The sequence below is a fragment of the Strigops habroptila genome, chromosome 9, assembly GCF_004027225.2.
Source record: "Strigops habroptila isolate Jane chromosome 9, bStrHab1.2.pri, whole genome shotgun sequence".
NCBI lineage: Eukaryota > Metazoa > Chordata > Aves > Psittaciformes > Psittacidae > Strigops > Strigops habroptila.
In genome coordinates this window covers 25,205,528-25,230,646 of record NC_044285.2, presented here as the reverse complement: position 1 = coordinate 25,230,646, position 25,119 = coordinate 25,205,528, and the positions used below count along the sequence as shown (strand labels likewise).

The 25,119-nt window shown below is 37.9% G+C and overlaps 1 protein-coding gene across 7 annotated transcripts in view; it reads left to right on the top strand.

The window, feature by feature from the left end:
- Positions 1-25,119, top strand: part of ATRX (ATRX chromatin remodeler) — an 81,609-nt gene that overhangs the window by 33,679 nt on the left and 22,811 nt on the right. For 6 of the 7 annotated variants that reach the window (XR_003993108.1, XM_030497233.1, XM_030497234.1 and 3 more), the window contains 12 exons: positions 4,533-4,663; positions 5,171-5,353; positions 7,040-7,133; positions 7,663-7,771; positions 8,410-8,589; positions 8,889-9,030; positions 10,017-10,126; positions 14,725-14,871; positions 15,079-15,256; positions 19,136-19,273; positions 20,192-20,367; positions 21,809-21,926. Coding sequence is in view for 6 of the 7 variants with exons in the window: in XM_030497233.1 (XP_030353093.1) it covers positions 4,533-4,663; positions 5,171-5,353; positions 7,040-7,133; positions 7,663-7,771; positions 8,410-8,589; positions 8,889-9,030; positions 10,017-10,126; positions 14,725-14,871; positions 15,079-15,256; positions 19,136-19,273; positions 20,192-20,367; positions 21,809-21,926 (1,706 nt within the window). In the remaining variant the exon portion in view is untranslated. The remainder of the gene's footprint in view (positions 1-4,532; positions 4,664-5,170; positions 5,354-7,039; positions 7,134-7,662; positions 7,772-8,409; positions 8,590-8,888; positions 9,031-10,016; positions 10,127-14,724; positions 14,872-15,078; positions 15,257-19,135; positions 19,274-20,191; positions 20,368-21,808; positions 21,927-25,119) is intronic. The other variant, XM_030497232.1, reaches the window with a different exon arrangement.

Here is a 25,119-nt window from a genome sequence, read left to right as displayed (position 1 = left end):
TTTGAATACCTTTGGATGTGCATGACATGAATATTAATAGTCTTGAAATCATCTTTGCCAAAATGCAATATCCAAGTGGGTCATAATATGACATACAGTGCTGTATGCTTTCATCATATGTTGTGTAATTACCTATTACTGGTCCTTCTGATCTTTTAAATGGTACTGTTTAATATGTTTGCAGTAGTTTTGTTTATTAAGAAGTCAATAGTGTATTTAATGCAGAATGCCTTTAAGTATTTGATGGTTGCAATAAATTTTTGTAAAACGTTTTTCTTGTCCCAGCATTTAATTTAATACAACTCTGACAGCTTGAAAATCGAACTCTTCCAACAAAGACAGCACAGTATTTAGAACAAGGTGTTTGGCAGTTTTCACTGTTTTCTTTTGTTTTGGGTTTTTTTTTTAACATCTATGACATTTCATCCAAATATTTGTCTCTTAAAGTCTATTTTAAATGGTTCTAAATTTTTTAATAACATAACAAAGGCCCGTTTAATTCAGTAGTGCTGTGGCTGAAAGAATAGTGCCTTTTATTAGCTACATAAAAATGTCCTCCCCGGCCCAAAGGCTTGTTTTGGGCAACCTGATTGCTGCAGGTAATTAATAGGTATTTAATGAACACTACATGTGAGTTGACATAATGCAGTTGCTAATAATATGTCATGATCATTTACCAACATATAAAATTATTACTCTAAGTAGAAGAATGATTTTTACAGTCGTAGAATTGTCTCACCGAGATTTTGGGCAGTGTGTTACTGAGTCCATCGTATTGGCACTCCAAATTCCTGAACAAGAATGGTGCAAATTATGGTGTGAACTTAACTCGGCATCGTGAGAGGCTGCACCTACTATTCCATTTTTGCTGCAGTGTCTGAAGGATAATTGAAAATAGTCCTATAGCGGGACTAAGCAACCCCTGGGTAACTTCCAGTTTGCTTATCTCTCTTTAAAAATGTTTTCTTTGAGCAGAAGTTAAAAAATACATAGTGACCAATTCATTCTTTGTAAATGTCTATTGTTAGTGTCATTCTTACAAAGGTGAAATCTATTTAAATCCCAAATGATACAAAATTATAATCTGTTATTTTATTTTAGACTTGTTTTTCATCATGTCCTGATTGACATTACAGCCCCAGTCTGCAAGGCACTTTATAAATATGTGTTGGGAAAATGTCCTTTTAAGCAAATCTCGCAGTATGTGTAGATAAGATGGAGCAGGGCAACACGACATGCTGAAGGTCACAGCAGATCAGTGGCATAAATGAGTGAAATGCAGGGGGGTGTCTGTTTATTTTTCTACCTGAAGCCCTGTGCTGGAGGTCATGCAGCCCTCTGTGCTTCTTAATTAAATTTGTTTATAGTGCTCAACTGTTACATCTGGTTGGCCAAGAATATCTTTTACGTCCTTGACTCGAGTAAATAGTATGATATCTTTTGACTGTCACGGGTTTCTCTGGAAGAACGTGAGTGAGGGAGTTTTCACACTGTCATAGCTTGTTTTTCTTGGTACTTGCAGTTGATGTTAATGCAAATACTAAAATATTAAAGATGAAGTTTTTTAGCTTAGAAGCCTGGTCACTTTAAATGGGTTTACATCTTAAAATAGAAATCTGATACATTCTCCTGAGCCACATATGATTTAATTTAAAACCAGTTTCAAGAGTCCAGTACTCAGTTTATTCTAATTCATGTAGACCATTTGTTCTATCAGTCATTTGTCAGATGCATTAACAAGGCTTAATCTGTTTGCTGCTAATATTGCTTACACTCTAAATTCCTGTCAGATGTGTAGTTACATTAAAAATAGGAATCTTTTAAATTCTGAATGTCTCAACAATGTCTTAGCCTTTTTAGCCTAACATTGTACGAGTGGAGTGCATTGAAGGGAATGTGGCTTCTTTCACTGAACAGACAGTTCCATCCCAGTTTGGTTCAAAGTGGTTGAATCTTTATCCTAGCTAAAAAATATGTCATTATTTTCTGTTGCAGAGTATAAAAGCAATAATGTTATTATAAATAATTAGAAACTAGTAAGTTTACCCAGTCTACTTGGTGGTTATGATGATGATTAGTAGGGAAACAACAGCATCTTCTGGTTATGGGTAGTGCATTTTGTGCATGGTATTTTTATGTGAATGATGCATTTTCTTTCCTTTTTCCCCCTTAAAACAATATCTATAAAAGAACAAAGAAAAATGCGTATCTTCTTTTAAGAAGCAAAGTCAACCTTTGTCTAAAAATATATAACCAAATTTTTAAAGGTGACTTGTATGAGAGGTAAGTATGGTTGTACATGTACAAGTTGTGTTAACTTTGCTAATGCAATTGAGGACAATCCAAAGTAAGTCAGAGGCAGTGGTTTTAGGCAGAGCTTTCAGATTGAATTCTAAAATTTTGCAGTTCTTTTTAATGTTTCTACTTTTTGGGGGGTTGTTTGGTTTTTTTTTCCTTTTCCGAAGCAAAACTTTGGTGGGAATATTGTTATTTTTGTAAACAAGAAAAGTAGCCAAATTGCTGCCATCTGCATTTCCTGGAGTAGGATTCAAGGTTACTAATTTATGTGAAAAGCTTTTAAAGAGAAGCCAACTCGTGACATTCCAGGCAGTTTCATTTTGAAGAAGAAGTTGTGACCATTAAGAGATGGAAGAAGTAGAGTCTCAGTTTCTTACATAAGGAGCTATTTATTCTTGTTGCTATTCTACACAATGTGGTGGGTTTAAAAACAAGCAAACCAACAAACAAACAACAAAAATAACCAAGTCCCTTTTCCACATCCTCTGGAAGGACCTAATGCAAAAAAGCATTTGGAAGAGGATGTTACGTATCTATAGACTTTTAGGTTTTCATTGGGTTCACACTATGATCTGTTGATGTATATGGAATCAAAGCTTATAATGAGTACTGCATTTTACAGTTTTAATCAGCTGTTTCTTCACAAGCCACTGCTCAAAAGAGGGGGGGTGTTTCAATGGTGATGGACAGTCTGTGACTCGCTGAGCAATCCTTAATCTTTATGAAACCATTTTACTTCCATCTTTTAATAATAACTGAATATACAGTAGTTTTAGAATACTTGGTGTGTTTAGACTACCACTCAAAAAAGTAGTAAATAAAATGGCATTGAAAAGTTCCTTTGTTTTAGGGACATGTTACATACTGAAAAATGAATTCAGATTTCTTAAAACCTATTTTACATGCACTACATAAAAGTAACAACTTAATTTTCTAATGTGTAGGAAGCTGTACTTAGAGATCACTGTTCTTTCGGTGTTTCCAAGCGAAGCCTAAACTGTGGTTCAGTTTCATGGGGTTTGGCTGGTATAAAATCCTTCCTGTTCTCCTGAAAGGCAAAACAGACCCGATTTGATCATTTAAAATTGATGTCCATTGGATGAAAACTGTAATATTTCTGATATTTTGATGAGGAAGGCCTTGTTTCATTCTTAAAGGGTTTTTTTTCCCTTGGAAGTACAGGTTCTCAGAGAAGTCCACTATTTTCCTGTGCATTTGACATATTTTATATCTTGCCTTGGCTAGATTGATGTAAGATTATTTTTATGTTGCAAGAGCATGAAAATCAATCATTTTTCCATAGTAACTACTTGTACGTTAGCTGAAAACACTCGTGTGCTGAAATGAAACTGCAAGAAGCTGAGCGAACGCTTTGTGGAACAGGAAATAAGATTGTAATTTTTCTTTGAAGTTCAGGTCCTGTAACGTTTGATAAAATGTTTTTGTGTGTCTGTGTATACACAGCTATATTTTTTTTGCTATAGTTGCTTTAAGGCTTGTCGTTACCTGAGGGATTCAGTGTGAGGTTTTTTTTCCCCTGAGGCATTTAATGCCGGTAGGGTGGGCCCAGGCAATTAGAACAGTGACACAGTTGAAGGTGAGATACGTAGAGATAGGACAATATAGTCATTATTTTTATTGATTTTTTTAAACCTGTGAGTTAATGCTTATTGCAATAATCTTTTTCTCCTTGTTGAAAACACGCGTTCAGTGGCGCACTGTGCTAAAAACTATTACTGTTTATGTGTACACCAGTCAGGTAGATTCAGTGCCTCAGGAAATGAGTCTCATTGATTTAAATCAAGTAAGTGATCATTTGAGGGGGGGGATGATTTGGGTGTCAGGATTTGGTCTGGTGCATTGTCGTGTTCATGAGCGGTTATACAAGTGCCTATCCCAAACTGACAAAAGAGTCCATCCAAATAGACCATGAATAAAATGAAATGTTTAGCTCTGTACATTTTATAGTTGTCTCCAGTCTTGCTGTACAGCATGAAACTTCTTTTATTAAGAAGCATTTACACATATTTGCTGTCTAAAATCAGGTTAACAGGTTGCACTTAAGATTTTGCTGATGTACTGGCTTACCACAATGACTCTTCATCATGTGTGTCTCTTTTGTTCAGCTTTCAACCCTTTTTTTTTTGACATTCAGAATGGTATAGGATTACACTTATCGTTCATAGATTTCCATGAACAATGGAATAAATAGTTTTTTCTGTTTTACTTCAAAGAATTGCCAAGAAAATGCTTTTAGAAGAAATCAAAGCCAATCTTTCCTCTGATGAGGATGCATCTTCAGATGATGACTCGGATAAAGGAAAAAAGAAAACTGGAAAGCAAATTGAAAACACAGGAGATGATGGTGAGCACCAAAAAGCATCTGGGAAAAAGTGGTGCTGTGTTGCCTGTTGTAATTTCAAAGCTTACTTGGGAAAATTGTAATTTATGAAGTTTCTTCAGTTTTCACCAAAAAGATGTCATTGATGTTGATAGGTAGTTGCCAAATAGAGGCCAATGTAGATGACATGAGGATTATCATCTCTTTTACTCTCCTGTAAGTGTATTTTTTCTTTTGTTAATAGTCTGATTTTTGTCAGTAATTGAGAAGTTCTGGGGATTTGTGAGGAATAATCTATACTTTAAGATGTGCAAACACACAGGAGAGATTTGACTAACGTATGCAGCCATGGGAGCAGACAATCCAGTGTAAAATACTTCAAATTTGAGGAAACAACAATATGTTGTTGCCCGTGATTTCCTGGAAAAGCACAGAATTGAGCCTCAGTTAATTCAGCTTTTAATTCTTGCCAAATTTAAGTAAGAAAAAAATGACCAGTGTGTATGTGTTACTGACTCTTATCTCTGACAGAAGAGAATGAAAAGGAAGATAATTCTGAATCAGATTCAGAGGAGGAAGAAGAATCCAAGAAGCCTCGATACAGACACAGGCTGCTGAGGCACAAGCTGACAGTGAGCGACGGAGAATCTGGTGAAGAAAAAAAGGCAAAACCAAAAGAGAAAAAAGAAGGGAAGCGCAGAAATAGAAGGAAAGGTACGTAACCCAAATGTGCTTTGTCACAAGTACTTGCTTCCATAAAATAAGTCCAGAGCATGTCAGAATGGAGAGCTGGAACTCTATAATTCCACAATCTCTGCATAAACTTCCTGTGTATTAAATCTAGAATTCTCTTACCTGGGTTTAATAGTTTTATTTCAAATGTTGAATACAAATGCAGTTGTCTCTGAATTGGATTAGCCTTGTTGAGTTTTAGAATATGAATCTTAAATAACAGAGGCCAGCCCACTATGTCCACTTTGTGAAAATCAGTCTTGTCCTTTGTGTAATTTCTCCCTTTAACGTGGAGTGTTAGTAGGCCCTTGTGCTTCAGGAATTTCTCCGTGCTAGAATTTAAATGTCACAAGCTGTAGTTGAACACCAGATGGCACTGTGAAATGGTGCTTGGCTTGGAGTTTTCATTTCCATCCTTGCATGCAAGAACAAAGAACGTGTCAGCCCCTTGCGTTTAATCATTTTGAGCAGGGGAGGGGAGCGATAGAAGGATAAAGGCTTTTTATCAGTGGTCAATGTGGTCCATGTTGATGGTGTTTCGTGGCAAGTGGAAGTAAGGGGGCATGGTACTTCCCTGTTCTTGGTGTTGCACTACTGCCAGCCATTTTTTATGGTGTTCCACAGACTGAAAGATGCAATGTGATTTGTTGCCATTTTCCTTCATGAAAACCCTCGTTTTTATCTGAATGTATATTCATGCTTTCCTTCCTTATGGAATTATAACTCTACTAACAACATTTCTTTCATGAAAACTAATTGTAATTTACAGTGGCAATGTGCAAATAAGGTGCAGCCAGATTAATTCCCAGGATTCTTTAGTGTAAGTCTCTTAAGTTCACTAGTCTCAAGTAGAACAATTTACTTTATTTCAGCTTGATAGTTTTTATCCCTGTGTTATTAATATACATTTCCCCATGTATATAAAACAATGCTTGATTTAAGCCTTGGTATTCATAAACCAGTTAAACTTCCCACTGCATTCAAGGTCAAAGAGAAACTATAAAGATGCCAAGTGGCATGCTGGTCTTAATTACTTATAAATGCCAGTGATAGCTCCTAAAAGTAGTTATGCAAGTATTACCTAATGCTACTAGTTGAGGTGAATTTTTAATTGTCTCTTGAGTCCGTTTTAAATTCGCATTACCTGAAGAAACTTCAAGCCAGAAATAGGGTGATATAATTGCAGATGTTGTTAGTAAGTAAGGGTTGTTGCATAAATTGTAGAGTGTGATTGTAAAATTATATCTAAAGCATTTAAAACAAAAGCTTCCACTTAACTAAAAGTCATATTTTGTTTCCTGAAATTCTCTACTGTTCCCCATTGTGTTCTCTCCTCCTCACCCACTGTCTTTGAAACGTGTTACTTTCTAATGCAGTGCTTTCTGTTATTTGCTTGTAAACTATACATAGACACATAAACACCTCAAATCTTTATGTTGGCATAATATGCCATCTATCAGAGCTCAGGTAGTGTTTACATGTTAAGCTTTTCTACTCTACCCCTTATATTCCTGTTGCTTATTAGTATGTTTGATGGGTCCCACACTGTTTGAAATGAACTTTTACAGTGCTTGTTGATTGTAAACAGTTTTTTGTGTAATTAGAACATATGTCATGTTGCTAACTTTGCAGTAACAGTCAACATGAAATCACCCTTTATTTTTAAAGTGAGCAGCGACGATTCAAATGACTCCGAGTTTCATGAATCTGCAGTTAGCGAAGAGGTCAGTGAGTCTGAAGATGACCAGCGTCCAAGAACAAGGTATAAATAAAAGATAGCTATGCTTATCCTGTGTTTGGGTTTTGGTTTTTAATAGTGCTGTTTAGGTAGTGAGATGGAAAAATTAAAGACTTTGCATCAGTCCTTAAAGCCTTTGATGATACTTGTCTATAATTTAGTATCTGCTGATTAACTTTGCAGCAAATGGGAGTATTTTGAATTTGTACTGCACTTTGTGGTACACAGTGATTTAATGAGCCAGAACACACAAAAGATTAATAAAAAATGAGCATCTTTATGCTAGATATGTCAGTATCAGTTGAGGAATGGTGGGTTGCAGTAGAAACCTAATACTTAATTCTGAGATTCATCAGGGTTGTCTGGAATAGGCTGTTGCTATGTGTGTCCAGTGAGTTGAGGGGGAAGGGGGGTTTCAAAGTAAACACCTGATGGCATAAAAGGAGTATATATTCTATTATTTTGCAATACAGTCCATGTACTTTTCACCATTGTTTTTCAGTGAGGCAGCGAGGTGTTATTATTAATACTGCCTTTTTCATTTTTTTTATAGATCTGCCAAGAAAGCTGAGGCAGAAGAGAACCAGCGCAGTTACAAGCAGAAAAAGAAACGAAGGCGTATCAAGGTTCAGGAGGATTCTTCAAGTGAAAACAACAATAAGGTACTATATTGTGTTTTGAATTAATAGATGGGAAAAGGAGTTCCTGTCTTTTGTGGCTTAGGTACTTGTGTAGCTCCAACAGCTCTGTACAAAGGACAGTAAAAAAATACAACTTTTCTCAAAGTCAGTTCAGTGCTAAAAGTTGTAAAAGGGCACCATTATGGAGAAAAAACATTGAATTTAACTAAAGCCATTTCCTGTCTAGTTCTTGATAAAAAATGCATGATATCTTTTAAGTAAATGGTGTTTTTAAACCAAACATAGAAGGTGACACAGTAGATTAAAGTTTTCTAGTATTAGGGTTTCTTTTCCTATGTGTAGAGTAGGTGATGGCTGATCCGATCTAGCACCGCTAGAACAGAGAACTAGTTCTTTATTCGTAGTCATGAGTTACTATTAAATGATAACAGTGCCTTCAGTACTCAGCTGGGCTTATCTTCCATATCTCAGAATACATTAGAGTTGAGGTGGCACTTCAGTCATGCTGAACCTGCTTTTTAAAAGAAAGAGTATCTTTTTTATGAGCTGAACTCCATCTGTGTATGTAGAAATTTCTGGGAGCTTGTCTAAAAATGAAAGATTTGATGGTCTGTGCCATAATTTGCTTGCTAATACTCAATTTGTTTCATTTGTAATAGAGTAATTCTGAGAATGAGGAAAATGATGATTCCAAATCTCCTGGAAAAGGCAGGAAGAAAATAAGGAAAATTATTAAAGATGATAAGCTTAGAACAGAGACACAAAATGCACTTAAAGAAGAAGAAGAAAGAAGAAAACGTATAGCAGAAAGAGAACGGGAGAGAGAGAAACTGAGAGAGGTATGTTCTGTTTGCTTTGCAAAATGCTAGGAAGTTGAATTGTTGATGATGTTTAAGATGATACTTCTACCTCAATTTAATAAGTAATTTTAAAAGAACTTATATGTAGCCTTGTAAGCCACAAGTTTTATTTGTAGTTTACTGCAGGTTAACATTGCTAAGTTTTAAGATTACTGAGATCTTTAGAAAGCCGTTTCAGTTGCCTACTGCTTTACTTTCCGTGGGGAAAAGCACTCTTCCAAATGCTTGGTATTATTCATGTATGAAGTATTCCTGTGATGACCTGTTTCTGCTTATAGGTGATAGAGATAGAAGATGCTTCACCTCTGAAATGTCCCATTACAACTAAGCTGGTTTTGGATGAAGATGAAGAAACCAAAGAACCATTAGTGCAGGTTCACAGGAGTATAGTTACCAGACTGAAACCACACCAAGTAGATGGTAAGGAAATAGTTTTAAACCCCTCCACTGGTCCAGCACCTGACACAACCTGAATTAGAATCATGAGAAAAACTCCTTGGCAGGCAGATGCCAGAATGTCAGGTTTAATGCTTTCTTTTTTGAACATCTGAACAAAAGTATCTGAGGCCAGCAAGACATAGTTCTGTTTTACAAGCAGAGAACCTTAGAAATGTGAAGTTGAAAGGCTCCCCAGAATCATCTAGTTCTCCACACTGAGGCGGAGTCAAATATATGTTTACCCATTCTGTTGAGGAATTAGTATATTCACTTTTTATAGTTTTCAGTGAAGATTTCAAAATCTCACAGTGTTTTCCTGGTACCTGCAATGACTGCAAATCAAGCCAACTTCTTCCCATATTCGGTTTCTAGTGCAGGAGAAGGGGAATCAGGATTTTCTTCACAGCTCATTCCGTTGTTTTACATTCTCCTCAAAGTTTGTAACCTTTCCATTTTAGTAAGAAACTTACAGAATTGCTTCAGCTCTTAAAGGGAGGTGCCTTGAACCAGATAACAGAGGATAAGTTGAAGCCTGTGCCAAGTATAGCATAGTAGAATACAATTCCCAGTAAATCTATTGCAAAGAACAAAAAAATCACCCAGCAGAGCCTCATGTTGTTAATGCATTTTGTTATGTAGCATAATTTTCCTTTTTTTCAGCTGTCACAGTTCTTACTTCATCTGTCTTCCTCTTTTCTCCCTGTCTTCAAAATCATGGTCATCTGCAGTATGAACAGTAATAGCTTCTAACCAGTTGCCACATCTTCAGTGAAAACTCTGAATATAACTAAGTTCAAGTCAAAGATCACCCCACATACAACCCATTGGACAGAAATTAATCAATAATTATCCTGAGCACTGCTTTTCTAAAAGCTGTCATGCTGTTACAGTGATCACACCTATTTCTTACCAGGTGAATTCTGATAAGATGAATGTTTAGTAAGAAAATTTTCAATCATTTTCTTCAGGTGTTCAGTTCATGTGGGATTGCTGTTGTGAATCTGTTAAAAAAACCAAGACATCTCCTGGTTCTGGATGCATTCTCGCTCACTGTATGGGTCTGGGGAAAACGTTACAGGTAAGAAACAGAAGTTGTCTTGTTTTCTGGTCTGTAGCTTGCTCTCAGAAGCTGACACAAGAAAAGCCAATTTTAATGACTTTCTGAACATAGTAAAACTTTCTGCTTCCTAGGCAGTGACTCGATGAGGAGGGTTGCTGGGGGAAAACATTTTGTAAAGAGGCCTTGAGGAAGAAGCTGTGTTTCGTAGTATACCCCTGTGAGAGTTCTGATACACACTTGTGCTGTCTCCACTTCTAAAATATCAAAAATTAAATTAGCTAATCCTGATATTTATGTGAAAAGGTCATATTTAATTGTAAGTGATGTGTAGCTCCCTTGCAACTCAGAACAAGAAAATAAAGCTAATAGGCTTCAGGAGCCTGTGTTTCTAAGACAGTTTCATAATCTTAAGGAGGTTGTGGGTTTTATGTCTTCCTCATTCATATGTTGCTCTTTAAACTGATTATTTTCCACAGTGGCTTTTCAGTTAACTTATTGCATTGATGCAGTAGAGGTTTATCAGGGTTGCTTGTTTCGTTTGGGTTTTTTGTGCCAGACTGTTAGTATCTAAAGTCAGATGCTTTATGTTTTAATATAAATGTTTTTCTACAGTTTAGGCTTTTTAGGGGGTATTTGTTTTCTATTTCAGTAGTAGTCCACATGTACTATTTTTGGGTCGTTGTGCATCACTAACAGTTGAGACCAGAAACTCCCATTGCCTTGTCAGGTCAATGTAGGCCATACTTTCAACCCCTTTTCACTTCTTTAGTTCTTTGGCTTTACAGTTCTTTGCTTCCCGAGATCTTCAGGTTCAAGCCTCCATTCTCACTTCAGCTCATGTTCCTTCTTTACACTGCTGAAGACTGCTTTGTAAAAATCTTTAAAGCAGAATATTGTAGCATTTACTAAAAATAGATTTCCATATTTTGTGGTCTGATACAAGTGGCTCTTCTGCCATGTTAAAAGATGCTTAGTGAACAACTTACCTTTTCTGTTAGTCTTTAAAATCTGAAGCTCATCCCCATCTGAAAATGTTTCTTCTGAAACTGATCACCCAAGCAATTGTTGTAAAACTCATAGCTCTTTTGTTTGGCCTCTTCTTATCATTGCAGGCCTCAGGACAAGCTAATGCTCTCGACCTTCAAAAGAGATTAAAGATCAAAACCAGTTCTCTTGAATTCCCTGCTTCTCAGGATGTATGCTGCTGCCTTTTCAGGGTAGTCAGGAGTGTTGAATTCCTTTAGTTGCTTGTTTCCAAGTATTTTATCAGTCTTTTCTTAAGTTTTGGTTTTGCATTTAGCCAGATGTAGTTTCACCACGAATACTGTGACCAAAGAACAGCGGTGAGTTGCCCAGCGTCTTGCTGCTCTGCTGCCCAGTCTGTTCCCAAGAATTCCTTTAGCAGAAGTCATTTGACAGAAGAACCTTTCCCTCTGATTCTGGGAAGGAGAAAGGGAAATTATTGAGACCTCTGAAGAAGAAAGGAGGAAGGTAACAACTTTATCTGTGCTTGAAAAAGCCCTCAGAAAAGCAAGGCCTCTTTCATCTTCCCTGTTGTTGGCCTTCATTGATGCTGTTTCCTCACTTCTGGAGGAGGGAGATACTCCTGTATCTTTATCAGGACAAGTAGCTAGTGAAATTAATTACTGGGAACCCTTTTGATTTCTGGCTTGAGCTGAATCATTAGAAATCTAACTTGCAGCTTCTGCAGACACTGGAGTTGATTAGAACTGATTTCAACTTGGGATCAATCAGGGCCTTCCTGTTCCAGGAGCAGTTCTTAACTGTGAAGTCATTTGGCAGATCTGTCTAGTGCTCTGGTGAGTTTGTGACTGGCAAAGTCTAAATCACGTTAGCAGCCAGCACTTGCACACCACTTCATTATAAATTCTTCCTTCACATGCTCCAGATATGGATGCTCTTTACTCATTCCCTGGAGTGCAGTCTCTTTAGCGTGGTAATGATGGTTCTCAAAGAGGTTATTTTCTTCCTACAGTGAGGATGGGATCCTCAAAGCGTCTGTGAGGAAATGCCATTTCACCATCCTCTTCCATCTTGGTCAGTTGTGGTAGAAGCTTCCCCATTGGATTGGGAAGCCCTATCACCTGACGTGAAGGCCCAAGAGCTGTTCATTCATAGAGAGGTCAGTATATGAACGTACTGGAATTCCAAGCTGTATGAAAGATGTCTCAACACTTTTGTATCATAGCTAGATTCATAGTCTGCAAGTGACAAGAGCCAACTTCACGACCTTGTTAGCCACTTGGCAAACAAAATGCTGTGAGATCCTGTTGCCAAGCAGTTAGTCTTTAACACCTGTATGTTTGGAATGAGGTGTCTCAGTAGTTTTTCCTCTCCGTAGCGCTCACATCTGCCTTGCTAGCTGGTGTTTGGTGTGGTCAGCACATCTGGATGCTGCTAGATAGCAGGCTTGACTTGGAATCTTTCATTATTGGAGACTTGAAATGTGCTTCAAGAGAAAATCTTCAGAGAGAATCTAGCAGGAGGTATCTGTTACACTTTGCTAGCCTTAGCTATGCCTTACTGGGTCGGATGGCTTCCTTATTGTTGTGTCTTCCCTCTAAACCATTGCTACCTGGGTTCTTCAAAAAGTGAAGTTACATGAGAAATACCTAATCCTGCTCTTCTCAAATCTAATTGAGACAGATTTCATTTAGGACTTTCTGATCCTGAGAGTCTTCTTTCCTGACCTGCAAATTGCAGGATATGGTCATGGAGCACTTAGGCTGGCATAATGTCTTCAGATTCTTTAGATCCCCAGATTCCTCTGCAAAGAGAAGCTCAAGGGATCAAGAGAAGCTTGGGGTTTGTGGTTTTGAGGCTTGTGGTTTGGGGGATTTTTGTGGGTTGCAGGGTTTTTGGAGTAACACAGAGCTGTAGGTGATCAGAGGGACTGTGGTCACTCACTGTATGTGCTGCGTAGGTAAAACCAACTGCAGTCTTGGTTGGTTGTGGTGCATAGCATGTGGACAGTATGTTCTGAAGAACTCCAGCTGCAGTATGTGTAGCTTTGCTTTGTTCATGGAAGCTGGAGTGACAGACACCGTATTTTGGCAATCTACAATCCTGTAGAAGAGGAGTTTTATACGTTGAGAATCACCTTTGAAGAGTGCATTTTTACATGCTTAATTCTAGCTCAGCTGTTACGGTTCTTCAGGAGTTATTTACACCTTTTACTGGAGTGCAAGGTTTTGCTTTAATGTAGCAATGCAGTCGAGATGACACACTTCATACAATATATATTTTAGTTTGATGAAATATTTCACAGCAGAAGGTATTTTTGTGTGTCATCTGGATGTGTTAATGACATTTGTTTGATAATTGAAGAAAGCCACAGTTACAAATATGTATGTTACATGCATAATAATAATAAAAATGTGCATATTTTCATGGCCAGTTTTTGTAGCTTAGGTAGCTCTTTCTTTATGTGGTCATTTCCCAGTCCTTCTACTGCACTCTGCAGTGCCATTTGTTGTCTAGCTTATATTAAATCAGTAACAAGTTTTAGCAGACTGCATACTGCAGAGAAGAATGTCAGTAAAGGATCAGGGGAACAGAGTGATTAGGGTCCTCTTGGCTTTCCAGGCCATAGGACTTCTGTGATTAGTCTTCCTGGGTGCTTTTTTCATCTGAACACAAGATGCTTTTGTCTTGATTGCAAAACCACTAGTAATTCCTTTTGTATTGCAGCATCTAAAAGCAGTTTGTTTCCCAGTGTTCCAAGCAGTCATGCAGTTTGAAATGACTTTGAACAGTGTATTAAATCAGAGTTGCCACATACCAAGATTTGAACCAGAAAGAACTTCCTGGGTGTTGTATAGTTGCATGGATTAGAGTGCAGTCTTCACCACTGAAAGGCTGGTGTGAGAGCTGGAGCTGCCATGGGATCTGGCATCACCGGTTCTTCTGCTCCTGGGTTTTTACAGGTCACCTCTAGTCCTGTCTTCATTTGCTACTGCTCAAAACCAGGCAGCCCAGCAGAATCACTGAGTGACATCCAAAGATTTGAGGGTTTTTTCCCATCCCTCAAGGAGGTGTCACCATCTGCAGCATACAGCCAGTCTGGCTACAGTGTGAATACCTGGAAAGCATTTCAGTAACCTGCTGCAGAGCTCTTTTGAGAGAATTTGCCAATAAACTGAAAACATTTGGAAAACACTGATTTAAAATTGAAGTTCACTTTCAAGAAACTTGATACATTTATGAAGTCCAAAGAGGTGAACTTGCTTCATGTTTGGGGCGAGTATCGGGGGAAAGCTTCAAAATTACCTCATAGAAAAATTTAGTTTATGAAAATAATTGGTGAAATGTAGAAGGAGCATTCCTTATTTATGAAATCATTCAGCTATCTGATGCAATTCCAAACCGTGTGTATCTCAGGGTGTGAAGCACATATGCAGCCGTGTAACAAATACTTGTTCAAAATACTTGTGTATTAAATTTTAAGCAGGGAGTTGTTTAACAAACAGGAAAGAATGTTTCAACAAGAATGTTGTTGGTAAGTTCTATATGTGAATATATACTCGCAGGTTTCTTTCCTAGTGTTTAATACTCAGTGTTTTAATTGGCATTTTGTCTGGTTTTTCCTCTTGCAGGTAGTGAGTTTTCTTCACACAGTCTTGCTCTGTGACAAGCTGGATTTTCGGACAGCTCTTGTAGTGTGTCCACTGAACACTGCCTTGAACTGGTTGAATGAGTTCGAGAAATGGCAAGAAGGTTTAGAAGATGATGAAAAACTAGAGGTATAAGGCTTAAAAAGACTTCTTAAAAATGAAATAATTGAAAGGTTTACATAATTGGGAAGCTCCACTTCTCAAAATACAGGTTAAGGAATGCACTTAAAGTATGTGAAAAATCTACTTGCATTGAACAGCCTTAGGTATTTAAAAGTTACACCAGGATTTTGGCATTTTAAGAGAAATTCAAGCGTGTTTTTCCCCCTTTGAAAGGTCTGTGAACTAGCAACTGTGAAACGCCCTCAAGAGAGAAGCTACATGCTCCAGCGTTGGCAGGATGATGGAGGTGTGATGATAATAGGCTATGAGATGTATCGGAATCTTGCACAAGGCAGGAATGTGAAGAGTAGGAAACTTAAAGAAATATTTAATAAAGCTTTAGTTGATCCAGGTAAGTGACAATGAGTGAAAGTATGCATTAGCTATAATGTGCTTCCTGGTTTACATATATGAGCAAAGTAATCCTGCAAATAAAAATCTTTTGGACAAATCACTTTGAACGATAATGTTAAGATTCTTCCGACTTTCTTTGTTGGTTTTTGCTGAGTTACAGAGATGGTTGTTCAGACACTACCCCATCTGCTTTTGTAAATAGACTTCTGTAGCAGTCTTTTCTATCAAATCAAATACAGAAATGACCACAGGAATATATACTTGAAACTTTTCCTAATAGGTATCTCCTTTGCTAGCAATGCTTTCTGTGCAAGCTAATTTGACTCTGTTGGGAACCTAAGGTTATTTTAACCTGCTAATTTGTTACAACCACAAGTTGCTTCATCCTTGGTAGAAATCTACCCTTAAGGGAGCAACTACATGTGAAAGGCAGCTGAGAGTGTACCTTGGAAGTGTGAACAAATAGGTGTTAATGAAGTGCTAATGAACCGATTGCAGATAAAGCATTTAATTGATTTTTCCAGTCTTAAGATTCAGTCAAGTTCAGAAGATGCAGCACGTGGAGCCTTGTAGGTTTTGAGTAATTTCATATGACTGTGGAAAACCTGTTTCATTCTCTTCATGGACTAGTTGGTTCGTAGGATAGAATGGGACCGTTAGGAAAACTAACCTAGAAAGAATTCCATAATTATTTTCATGCTTCAAATCTTTCTCTATTTTAACTAATTACAAAAAGACAGAAATGTTCCTCTGTTGCTATCCATTAGTTTTTGGAGACATTCGGATTGGCTAAACTGACGAGAAGTATTTTACAATAACTGTTACTTGTTTCTTGCTATCTTCAGCAATCACAGCCCTGGCAATATAGCAAGCAGGCTGCCAGGAAAAGAGTTATGAAGCTTATGTGCTGGCTTTCTGCTGTGACTGTAAATAGGAAAACCTTTGCCTCTGGGAGCATTTTTAATTTAAAAAGCTGCAAATTTGGTACTTGAGCGATAATTTAATGATAAGTGTCTGTTGAAAATGAATACTGCTAAGGTCGACATATTCTGTAGTAAAAGCTTGTATTGAAGAGGGGACCAGAGAGGGAAGGTTTAGCCAAAGTTTATGGGTGGAGAACTGATTTGATTAATTAACTACCTCTGCTATGTGAAAGAATAGCAGGATTATATACATATTCAGAGCAACAAATGGTTTCCCATAATGCTCCGTGCCACTGCTGAAATGCTGTTTGGTTTATGGATAGCTGTTGTGCTTTGCTTGCAGCATTTCAATAACTTTGTATTTTCTTACTTGTTGCCGCTAATAAAAATTCCATCACTGTTTAACTTGGAAACTGCTCTTTAATTGGCAGTTGTATAAAGCAGACGTAAGTTCTTGTAGATCTCAGAGGAAAAGAGCTCTGTATATCTATATATCACTGAGTATGTTTTATGTACATAATATATTAACATGTGTAAGTACAGCAAGAAGGATAAGCACATGAAGACTATGATCTTTGAGGAAAGATTGAGGGAGTAAGGCTTTTTAGCCTAGAAAGAGACGACTCAACTGACAAAGCCTCCACCATGGAAGAGCTGGTTGCAGGAAGGACTGTTATCAGTTGGTTTTTACATCAGTTGGAGAAAGGAAAGGTCAGAATTTATTCTGATGTGCATTAAATAGGTATTATACCAGTGTTTCAGAGAAAGACAGGTCATGGAGTTTCATACTTCTGTCAGGGAGGACATGTCCCTTTCTCGTAACTCTTACCTCAGATGAAGAAAGTGGACTAAGTGGTGCCTTGAGGGCCCTTTAAGTTTTACATTCCTTTATAATATTTTGAGAAATGTTCTGTCCATAATGAATTGCATTCATGTTTTTTAAGAACAAGGCAAAAACCCACAAATTCATGAAAATCCCTGCCATTGAATTGTAGCCAAGATGTTAGTTGGAGATATCAGTGCTACACGCCTGCCAAACAAACCACAGATAATTTTACTAAGATAGTGTTTTCATATTTTTACTATCATTCACATACTCTAAACAGCAGGTTTTGAGGTGGATTTTTTGTTTCTCGTTTTGGTCTTTGGTTATTTTTTTTCCTCATGTTAATGAATCACAGTCTTGACTGAAACTGGTTTCTGGGGTATTTGCAGAGTTTTGATTGCTATCTACCATTAAGACGTCATTGTCCTTGTTCTCTACGATTCTGCTTGCAAACATAATGTACTAGACCAAATCTATTTCTGAGAATGGTACATTAATGTGCAGGCTGTCACATCTGGTGGGGAGATACTGCAAATCCTTGCAAATGCTTCAGTTCTAGAAGCTGGCTCCAAACCATGTCAGTAGTACTGCACACTGCATGGACTGCTTCATTGCAAGATCCTTACTCTGCAGAAAATACTAGGCTGAGGGCTAGAAGAAGGATCTGTCACTGTTAAGAGGTGTTGTTGGAAATTAAAGGAAGGCTTTGTGTGTAGCCACTCTGTTTTGCATGATGTCAAAACTGGGGAAGGTACAAAAGTTGTGGAATGATATGGGGAAATGTTTCTGTGGTGGGTGTGAAAATTCAGCAATAAGTAGGCTTGGACAAGTCTAACTGTGTTTGGAATTCATGTGTCTTTCCATAATTGTCTTCTAGACTTGGTTAAAAAGAAATTATTTTTCTGCTTGGAAAAAAATATCTTCTTGATTCCTTTTCTGTTAGCATGTTGAGATTCAAATCACTTCTTGACACTTAAAATGGCACTGGGATTAAATCCTGCAGGTGGTCAAAGCTCTAATTGATTCTCAGTTGTTGATCACTGCCGTCGGGTTAATTTTCTTCTTTACAAGGCAGTTTATCTGAGAAAAACTTTTCGTGGTAGGTTATAAAAGATGAGCTTGTCCGTGCTGATAAATACTCCTTTGCCATCTCAGTTATCAACCTGTTTAGAGCTGAGTAGATAAACCCAGCTCATGGCTTTGTCTAGCATTTTTCAAAGGTGCGTAAACTTGACTTCGTGTCACAGTACTGGAATTGAGGTTTAGAGCTGGTAAAACATTCTTTCTAAGTTACTCGTTGGATCCTAGAACATCTTTTACTTCTCCTTTCACTGAAAGAGCTTACAGAAATGGCCCCAAATCTGAAAACCATTAGGGAGTGTAAGTCTGTTCTGCCAAGTTTAGCATTATGTATCTTAAACCTCAAATTGTAGCAGTTAATAATTCTGTTAGAGTTGCTTTGCATACTGTGGGAATGTCTTGTGGTGTGGCTTTGACATTCCTTGTGCAACTCACCTAAAAAAGCAGTCTAGAATCCTTAGGTTGTTCTGGAAAAAAGCTGAGGACATTTCTGTGGTGACTTTCAGCTCCAAGGTGGCAATTTGCTTGTCTGTAATTCAGACAAATCGAATTTGATTGTGTCTTGTCTTACCTAAGACTGTTGATTGCACTGTTTACCCCTATTGATACTGACCTGTCACCTTCATGAAAACTTAGTGGTTACCCAGTTTTTGGTTTTCTTCGGACTTGACCAAGCACCAATAGATGGCAGCCTAAGGTGGACTTAAGGAAGAGTTTCATGGCATTTTGACAGGGTGAATGGAGATGGAGCCATGCACACCCTAGCTGCGTGATAGAAAATTTTTACAGGAGTATATTGCATAGCTGTTATTTAATCCTTCCCATGAAGACTTTACAAGCAACACCCTGTAGCTCACCAGAATGGCTGCTGTGAATGCTTGTGCAAAGGCTGAGAACCTTAACTGCACTTAAAAAACCACCACAAAACACACACACCCAAAGTTAAAAAAGAGCAATAGCATCAGTAGAACAAATGATGTATTCTTTAGGCTGCCACTTTCTCTGTGGTTATAGAAGATGGGAGAGATGTAATGTTATTTCTTTCTAGGCCCCGACTTTGTTGTTTGTGATGAAGGGCACATACTAAAAAACGAAGCATCTGCTGTTTCCAAGGCAATGAATTCTATTCGATCCAGGAGAAGAATAATTCTTACAGGAACACCACTGCAAAATAATCTTATAGAATGTGAGTAGCTGTCTGGTGTTTATTTCCTTGAATATACTTTTGCCTTTCAACAACATCTAGATAGATTTAGTTTGATGAGAAGAAAAGAATTTGATACGGTGAAGCTGTTTGCTAGGTTTCTATGTCTAAAAAAACCCCTAACAATCTGGTTTTGCATTTTAAATCATTGTGTCAAGTTGTGGCTCCATCACGGTTTAAGCCAAATGAAAATGAAGCTGTTGGGAATCTGGCCTCTCCTCCATCCTTTCCCTTGGCATGGCCTTACATACATTGATTCCACAGGGAGCCTGTATGAGAGTATCAGAAAATTAACAACTCAGAAGTGAATAGCTTTCTGACAGTTTGGTTCCTTGATCTGGCGAGCCAAAGGATCAGATGAGTCTCAGCATGTCAGAAGGGGAAGTGAGAATGTTCAGAGGGAAAATGGGTGGACCAGGTCTTGCAACAGCATCAATTTAAATTGCTTTAACCCATTGTAGAGCAGTATTCTTAGTGAACTTAGAGAACACTGATTTATGTTACTGTCTTGGGAGTTTCATTCTAAACTAGCCTCTAACGTTTGCTCCTGTTTGTTAATATGCTGGAATGTTTGTTCCTATTGTTTAATATGCTTTTGAATCTATTTAAAAATCTTTGCAAATATGATTTTCTTGTACGATTGCTTCGGTGTACAGCAGCTTTCAAACTGTGTGTTACAAACACAATGAGGTAGTTTGAAGTCTGACATTAAATTTAGATGTTACCACTGTGCCTAGAGTGTGTGTCAGTTTAAGATGTCCTTTCTGAAAATACTGGGGTTTTTTGGGTTTATTCTCAATAGAAAGTACTTAGTTTAAGATGTAACACGTTTATTTTCTGATAGAATTAATCCCAGTGCTGTACTTTCTATTTTGAACACCTATGACCTTTCTGTCCTAGATCACTGCATGGTTAACTTTATTAAGGAGAATTTGCTTGGTTCAATTAAGGAATTCCGAAATCGATTTATAAATCCAATCCAGAACGGTCAGTGCGCAGACTCTACTCTGGTGGATGTCAGAGTAATGAAGAAGCGTGCACATATTCTCTATGAGATGTTAGCTGGATGTGTTCAGGTAAGAACAGTTTTACTATAACTAATTACTTGAATTAGCTGCAGGGAGGGGAAGGGATTATTTAATCTTGTTCTGATAAAAGCACTTAGAAAAAGGTCATAGCTTTTATCCAAATGTCAGTGTTTCCTAAGCAGGACATGCATGTATGTTACAGTATGCAGCTGCTAAGAGACTAGAAAATTATATGGTAGAGTGGGACGTCAGTTACTTTGAAATGTTCTGTTTTAATTCCATACATACATTTTAAAGAGTACAACTCAACTGCCTTCAAAACTGCACGGAAAGTTGGTGATCCACAGTTTGTCACTTGGTTCTGAATTCATTGTTCTGATTTGTGAGAATCAGAACAATGGGGAAGAGAAGGAAGATGGATTAGGTCCAAAAGGGCAAAGAACTTGTTCCCTTAAAGACCTTAGATGAAAAAAACCAAAACTGCTTAGGATTTCAGAATGAGGGCTGGATTCCTTGCTTTTCGGTTAATTTGCACCTTGTGTGCTTTCAGCATGATGTTACTGCTCATCTGCTTTATAAATCCAGTCACCGGCAGCCTGGTTGAAGGTGTGACACTGTAGGCAATAAGTGCCTCTTCTGCCTGGGCAGTTGTTGGTAGTTGATGAAACAGTCCAAGAGGGCATGAGCTGGGTGGCCTGGTCATGGTGGGATAGTCCCACAAGCAGAGAAATAAAAAGGATTATGGCAATGCGTAAGGCTGGTAAAGAACCTCCTATCATAAAATTCTGATCTTGGAAATAAGAATAGTAGTGAGAGGATAGCGTGCATATTTCTACACATTTATACAGCAGTACAGGAACACAAACTGAAAGAACAAGAAGAGGAACATAAATAGCAAGTAAGTCTTACATGCCTTCACATGCTGGGCCCCCGTGTTTGTGCAGCATCGGATGGAGCCCAAATAGATTTTCTCACATTGAGCTGCACAGAGCAGATCCTGTCCCTAGAAAGCAGCCCTCCCTATTAGTCATTTGAGATACTATATCATTTCCTTAGAAGAAAACAACTGTGTTCCTAAAGGATGCTCTCTTGAGAGCTGCTTGCTGCACTTGTAGATAACAGCAAGGCCATGCAGGTGGTGGAATCACCGGTACCAAGTGGGAGCTGCCTGCAGGCTCCGCTGGTGCAGTGAGCTGGCTGAGGTTATCCTGCAGGCAGCCAGGGAGTTGTGCAGCACAGCACAGGCAGGTTAGCGCTGATGAAGGTCACTGAAGTCTGAAATGCCAGTGGTGTCTCAGTCAGGATCAATACAGAGTGCCTGGAATTGGATTGTATTTAGTGGGCTCTTTATTTCCCTTTGTGGCTGGAAAGCATCTGAATCATTGTAATTTATGCATGATGCTTTGTCGTTTAAGATGCCAGAAGTTCTTAAGCTCTCCTTAGACATTTTCGTGTTTATGTGGCTAAAGTACTGTTTTTAAAATTACAGAGGAAAGATTACACAGCATTAACAAAGTTCCTCCCACCAAAATACGAGTATGTTCTAGAAGTTCGGATGACACCTATTCAGTGCAAACTCTACCAATACTACTTGGATCATTTGACAGGTACGTGCCTACAATTCCCTAAGGTAACAAGATTGATGGTCATTTAATAACGGGCTTTTTGGCATAGTTGGTAGCTTGGGGGTTTTTTGTATCTATTATTGGCTCTACAGATGTATTTTTCTGCTTCCTGTAGGATTCACTTTAGCTCTGAGACCTGAATTGCAGCAAAACATTTGGTTGCAATTGAAAAAATATTTTTAAGGAATATTTGCATCTCTTAACAGTAGTCCACCTCCATGTTTTGGTTCATCTCTCTTTTCTTCCTTTTCTAAACATAAAATGTATTTGATTTAATGTCTTACTCTTCCAAGAAACAAGATATTGACTGTAAGATCAGAAGGAGAGAATGCAGAATTGAGATGCACTGGTGTAAGCCTCTTCCAAGCCTTGCAGTTTCCTTTAGTCATCATGCTAGCTGAAGCTGTGATTTGTCAAATATTGGCTCTTTTGTGGAATTCTCTCTTCTTTTGTTTTAAAAAGCCACAAGTCTGGTTTTCACAATGGCCATGCTTTTCATCAGCTTTCAATGGTGTCATGACTGGTCTGTCTTGGGGGATTTGCATCTTCCCAATGAATTGTAAATTTGTTTAATTGAAAAGGTGTGGAAGGAGAAAACCCATAACCCCAAAATATGTTACTGTGGGCTCTGTGCTGCTCACCAGTATTATTGATAAGCCACTGCAGCTTGTAACTTTAGTATGTCAAGGTGTTGGAATATCAACACTTCTAAATGATACACATGCATGTACCACATAGGCTATTAGAATGGAAATCTCAAGGTTTTCTGTACCACTGTGCTTCTTGCAGCCAGATTCCTCAGCAGCAGCTTTTGGGCTCTGGAGCAATTCACATTTTTTTAAGTACCGTTTATAATAATTGACTTAATGATGAGGGGTTGAATTCCATAGTCAGGAATGTTCAAGGCACTGCTGGTAGGATTTTTGTCTAAAGCTTGAAGCATGTCTTCACTTTTTACAGTGATGTACTATGTAGTCTGTTGTGCCAGTTTACTGTATTCTTCTTGCACTTGCTAAGTCACCTGTCTGAAAATGCCTGTCTGTTGCTGAAAGATTTGGGGGTTTAACCTGTATTATCCTATTCTGGTTACTCTCCCAAGTTTAATTACAAGAAAGATTAATTGTATCTCAAATTAAGCTATGATTTATAGCAGTATGAAATTCACTGTGTTCTCTTGATGACTTCAGTTTCTGGACAGTGCAGTTTGTGATCTAAATAAACTGCCAGCTAGACTTCATTTCCACACGTCTGTTGTCGATGGTGTCTCTTGGGTTAAGTTATAGAAGTAAAGAGTTTTGAAGGACTCGGGAAGAATGCCAGTAATAGTTGGATGCCTAAATGCCAACTGCCCCCTTTGCCCTTGTACTCTAAAGGAGTAAAAACCTGGTGGTTTACTTAAGAATATACAGAGTAACCAAACAATTTAGTAGCTTAAAAATTATAAGCATTAGCTATTTACTTACTGTCTTAAATGATTTAGGTTAAATCTTTGTATCTCTTCGTAGTAACTTTTAAATCACAACAGTACAGTAGTTCAGTAGGTTCTCTTTGGCCTATCTCCAGTACAGAGCAGGGCTGGTTTTGTAGTTTCAGGCTGTCCCAGCACTGGCTTTGTTGGTGTGCCATGCCTTCAGATGGCAATATAAATCTTCTACAGATCACTGATCACCGTAAGAGCTTGTGTTGTGTGTTTACAACTGGTTTTACAGAAGTCTTTACATACAATGGCTTTCAACACTTCCTTTCTTAATAAAGCAGGCAGCAGGTAAGAAGTAGGAGGCCTTAGTTCAGTGTCTGTTAAAGTTACAAGCAAGGTTTGCTTTGGCAAAAAGCCTGTTGCAGTGAGTTTCAAATTTGCTGTGTCAGAGTCATTAATTTATTAACCGTTGTGTGTAACTAACTCTAAGAAAATGCACTGCCTAGCAGGTAGTTTAATTAACCTGCCTAGACTAAGGGCTCAAATTCAGGTTTAGCTAAGTTTGCATTCATCAAAAGGCAGTGTAGTGTTTCATGATTTACCAGCCCTTTGTGGGCTGCTTCAGCTCCCTAAAGGAGGAGGAAGCATTATCTGCTTTCTGTGTCTTCATCTTGGGTTAGTGTCCTACCAGTTTGGTCAGCTCAGTGCCAGAGACACTATGAGAAAGAAGAGGGGAAACAAGAGAAGGGAAAGACAAACGGCCTCTTTAGAGGGGAAAAAGCTGTCTAAGCTAACCATGGCTCAAGGTTTCAGAGCAAATCTCTACATTAGTTGCTGATGCCCACATTAATTCTTTGTATTAGTCTTCAAAAGACAATTTCCATTAAATAAAAAAGGGAGTCCTGCTGCTGAAGATAAATGTAGAAGGGGATTTGCTGTTTCTTGCAGGCAAATGTTTAAAATTACCTTTTTTTCTGTGCACTGTAACAGGCATAAACTAGAATTCACATTTTAAATGAAATTTTACCAAGTTTTTCCTTCATTTAATGAAAATGATACATGTTTTCTTTCACTTCTGTAATACAGAAAATGAAAAAGTCTGTAGGAATTGTTAAGTTGAAATGTGTTGACAGCAGGTTTCTCTGTGATGTTAGCTCAGGTTTAGGGAGTTGAATCTAGCAATTTCTTTTGCCCTTACAATTCCATTTCCCCAAGTCCTAGGGGAGCACAAACGGGAAGATAGTTGAAGCTGCTATATGATTAAAACATAGGAAGAGCTTACTTTGTTAAAATACCTATAATCTGTAGATGTTTACTGGATGCACAGAATAAGCTTTGTGCCTACTGTGCTGTAGACATTTGATGATTATGATGCAATGAATACTATTTTCTTGCAGGTATACGTGCCTTAAGTTCATAGAATAAATATGAAAACCAGTCTGTTCCAAGAACCTAAGGTTAATGTGCTGCTTGATGAGAAATGGAGACTACAAAACAGAAATGTACCTCTCTGAACATTGTACTACTTTGCACTAATGTGTGCTTAGACAGTGGAAAAATAGGCTGGGCTTTTTTTAGGTTCTTTATTGTAACAGAATACTGCAACATTACAGCCATTAAATAAAGGTAGCTCAAAATAGTAAGCCAAGTTCATTGAAACCTAAATGCAAATTGTATTTTGTGTGTTGTACCTTGGGCTGCTTTTGTAAAACCTGAATAGACATGACTGTCCTTTTAAGAGGATTTGGATTCATTCCT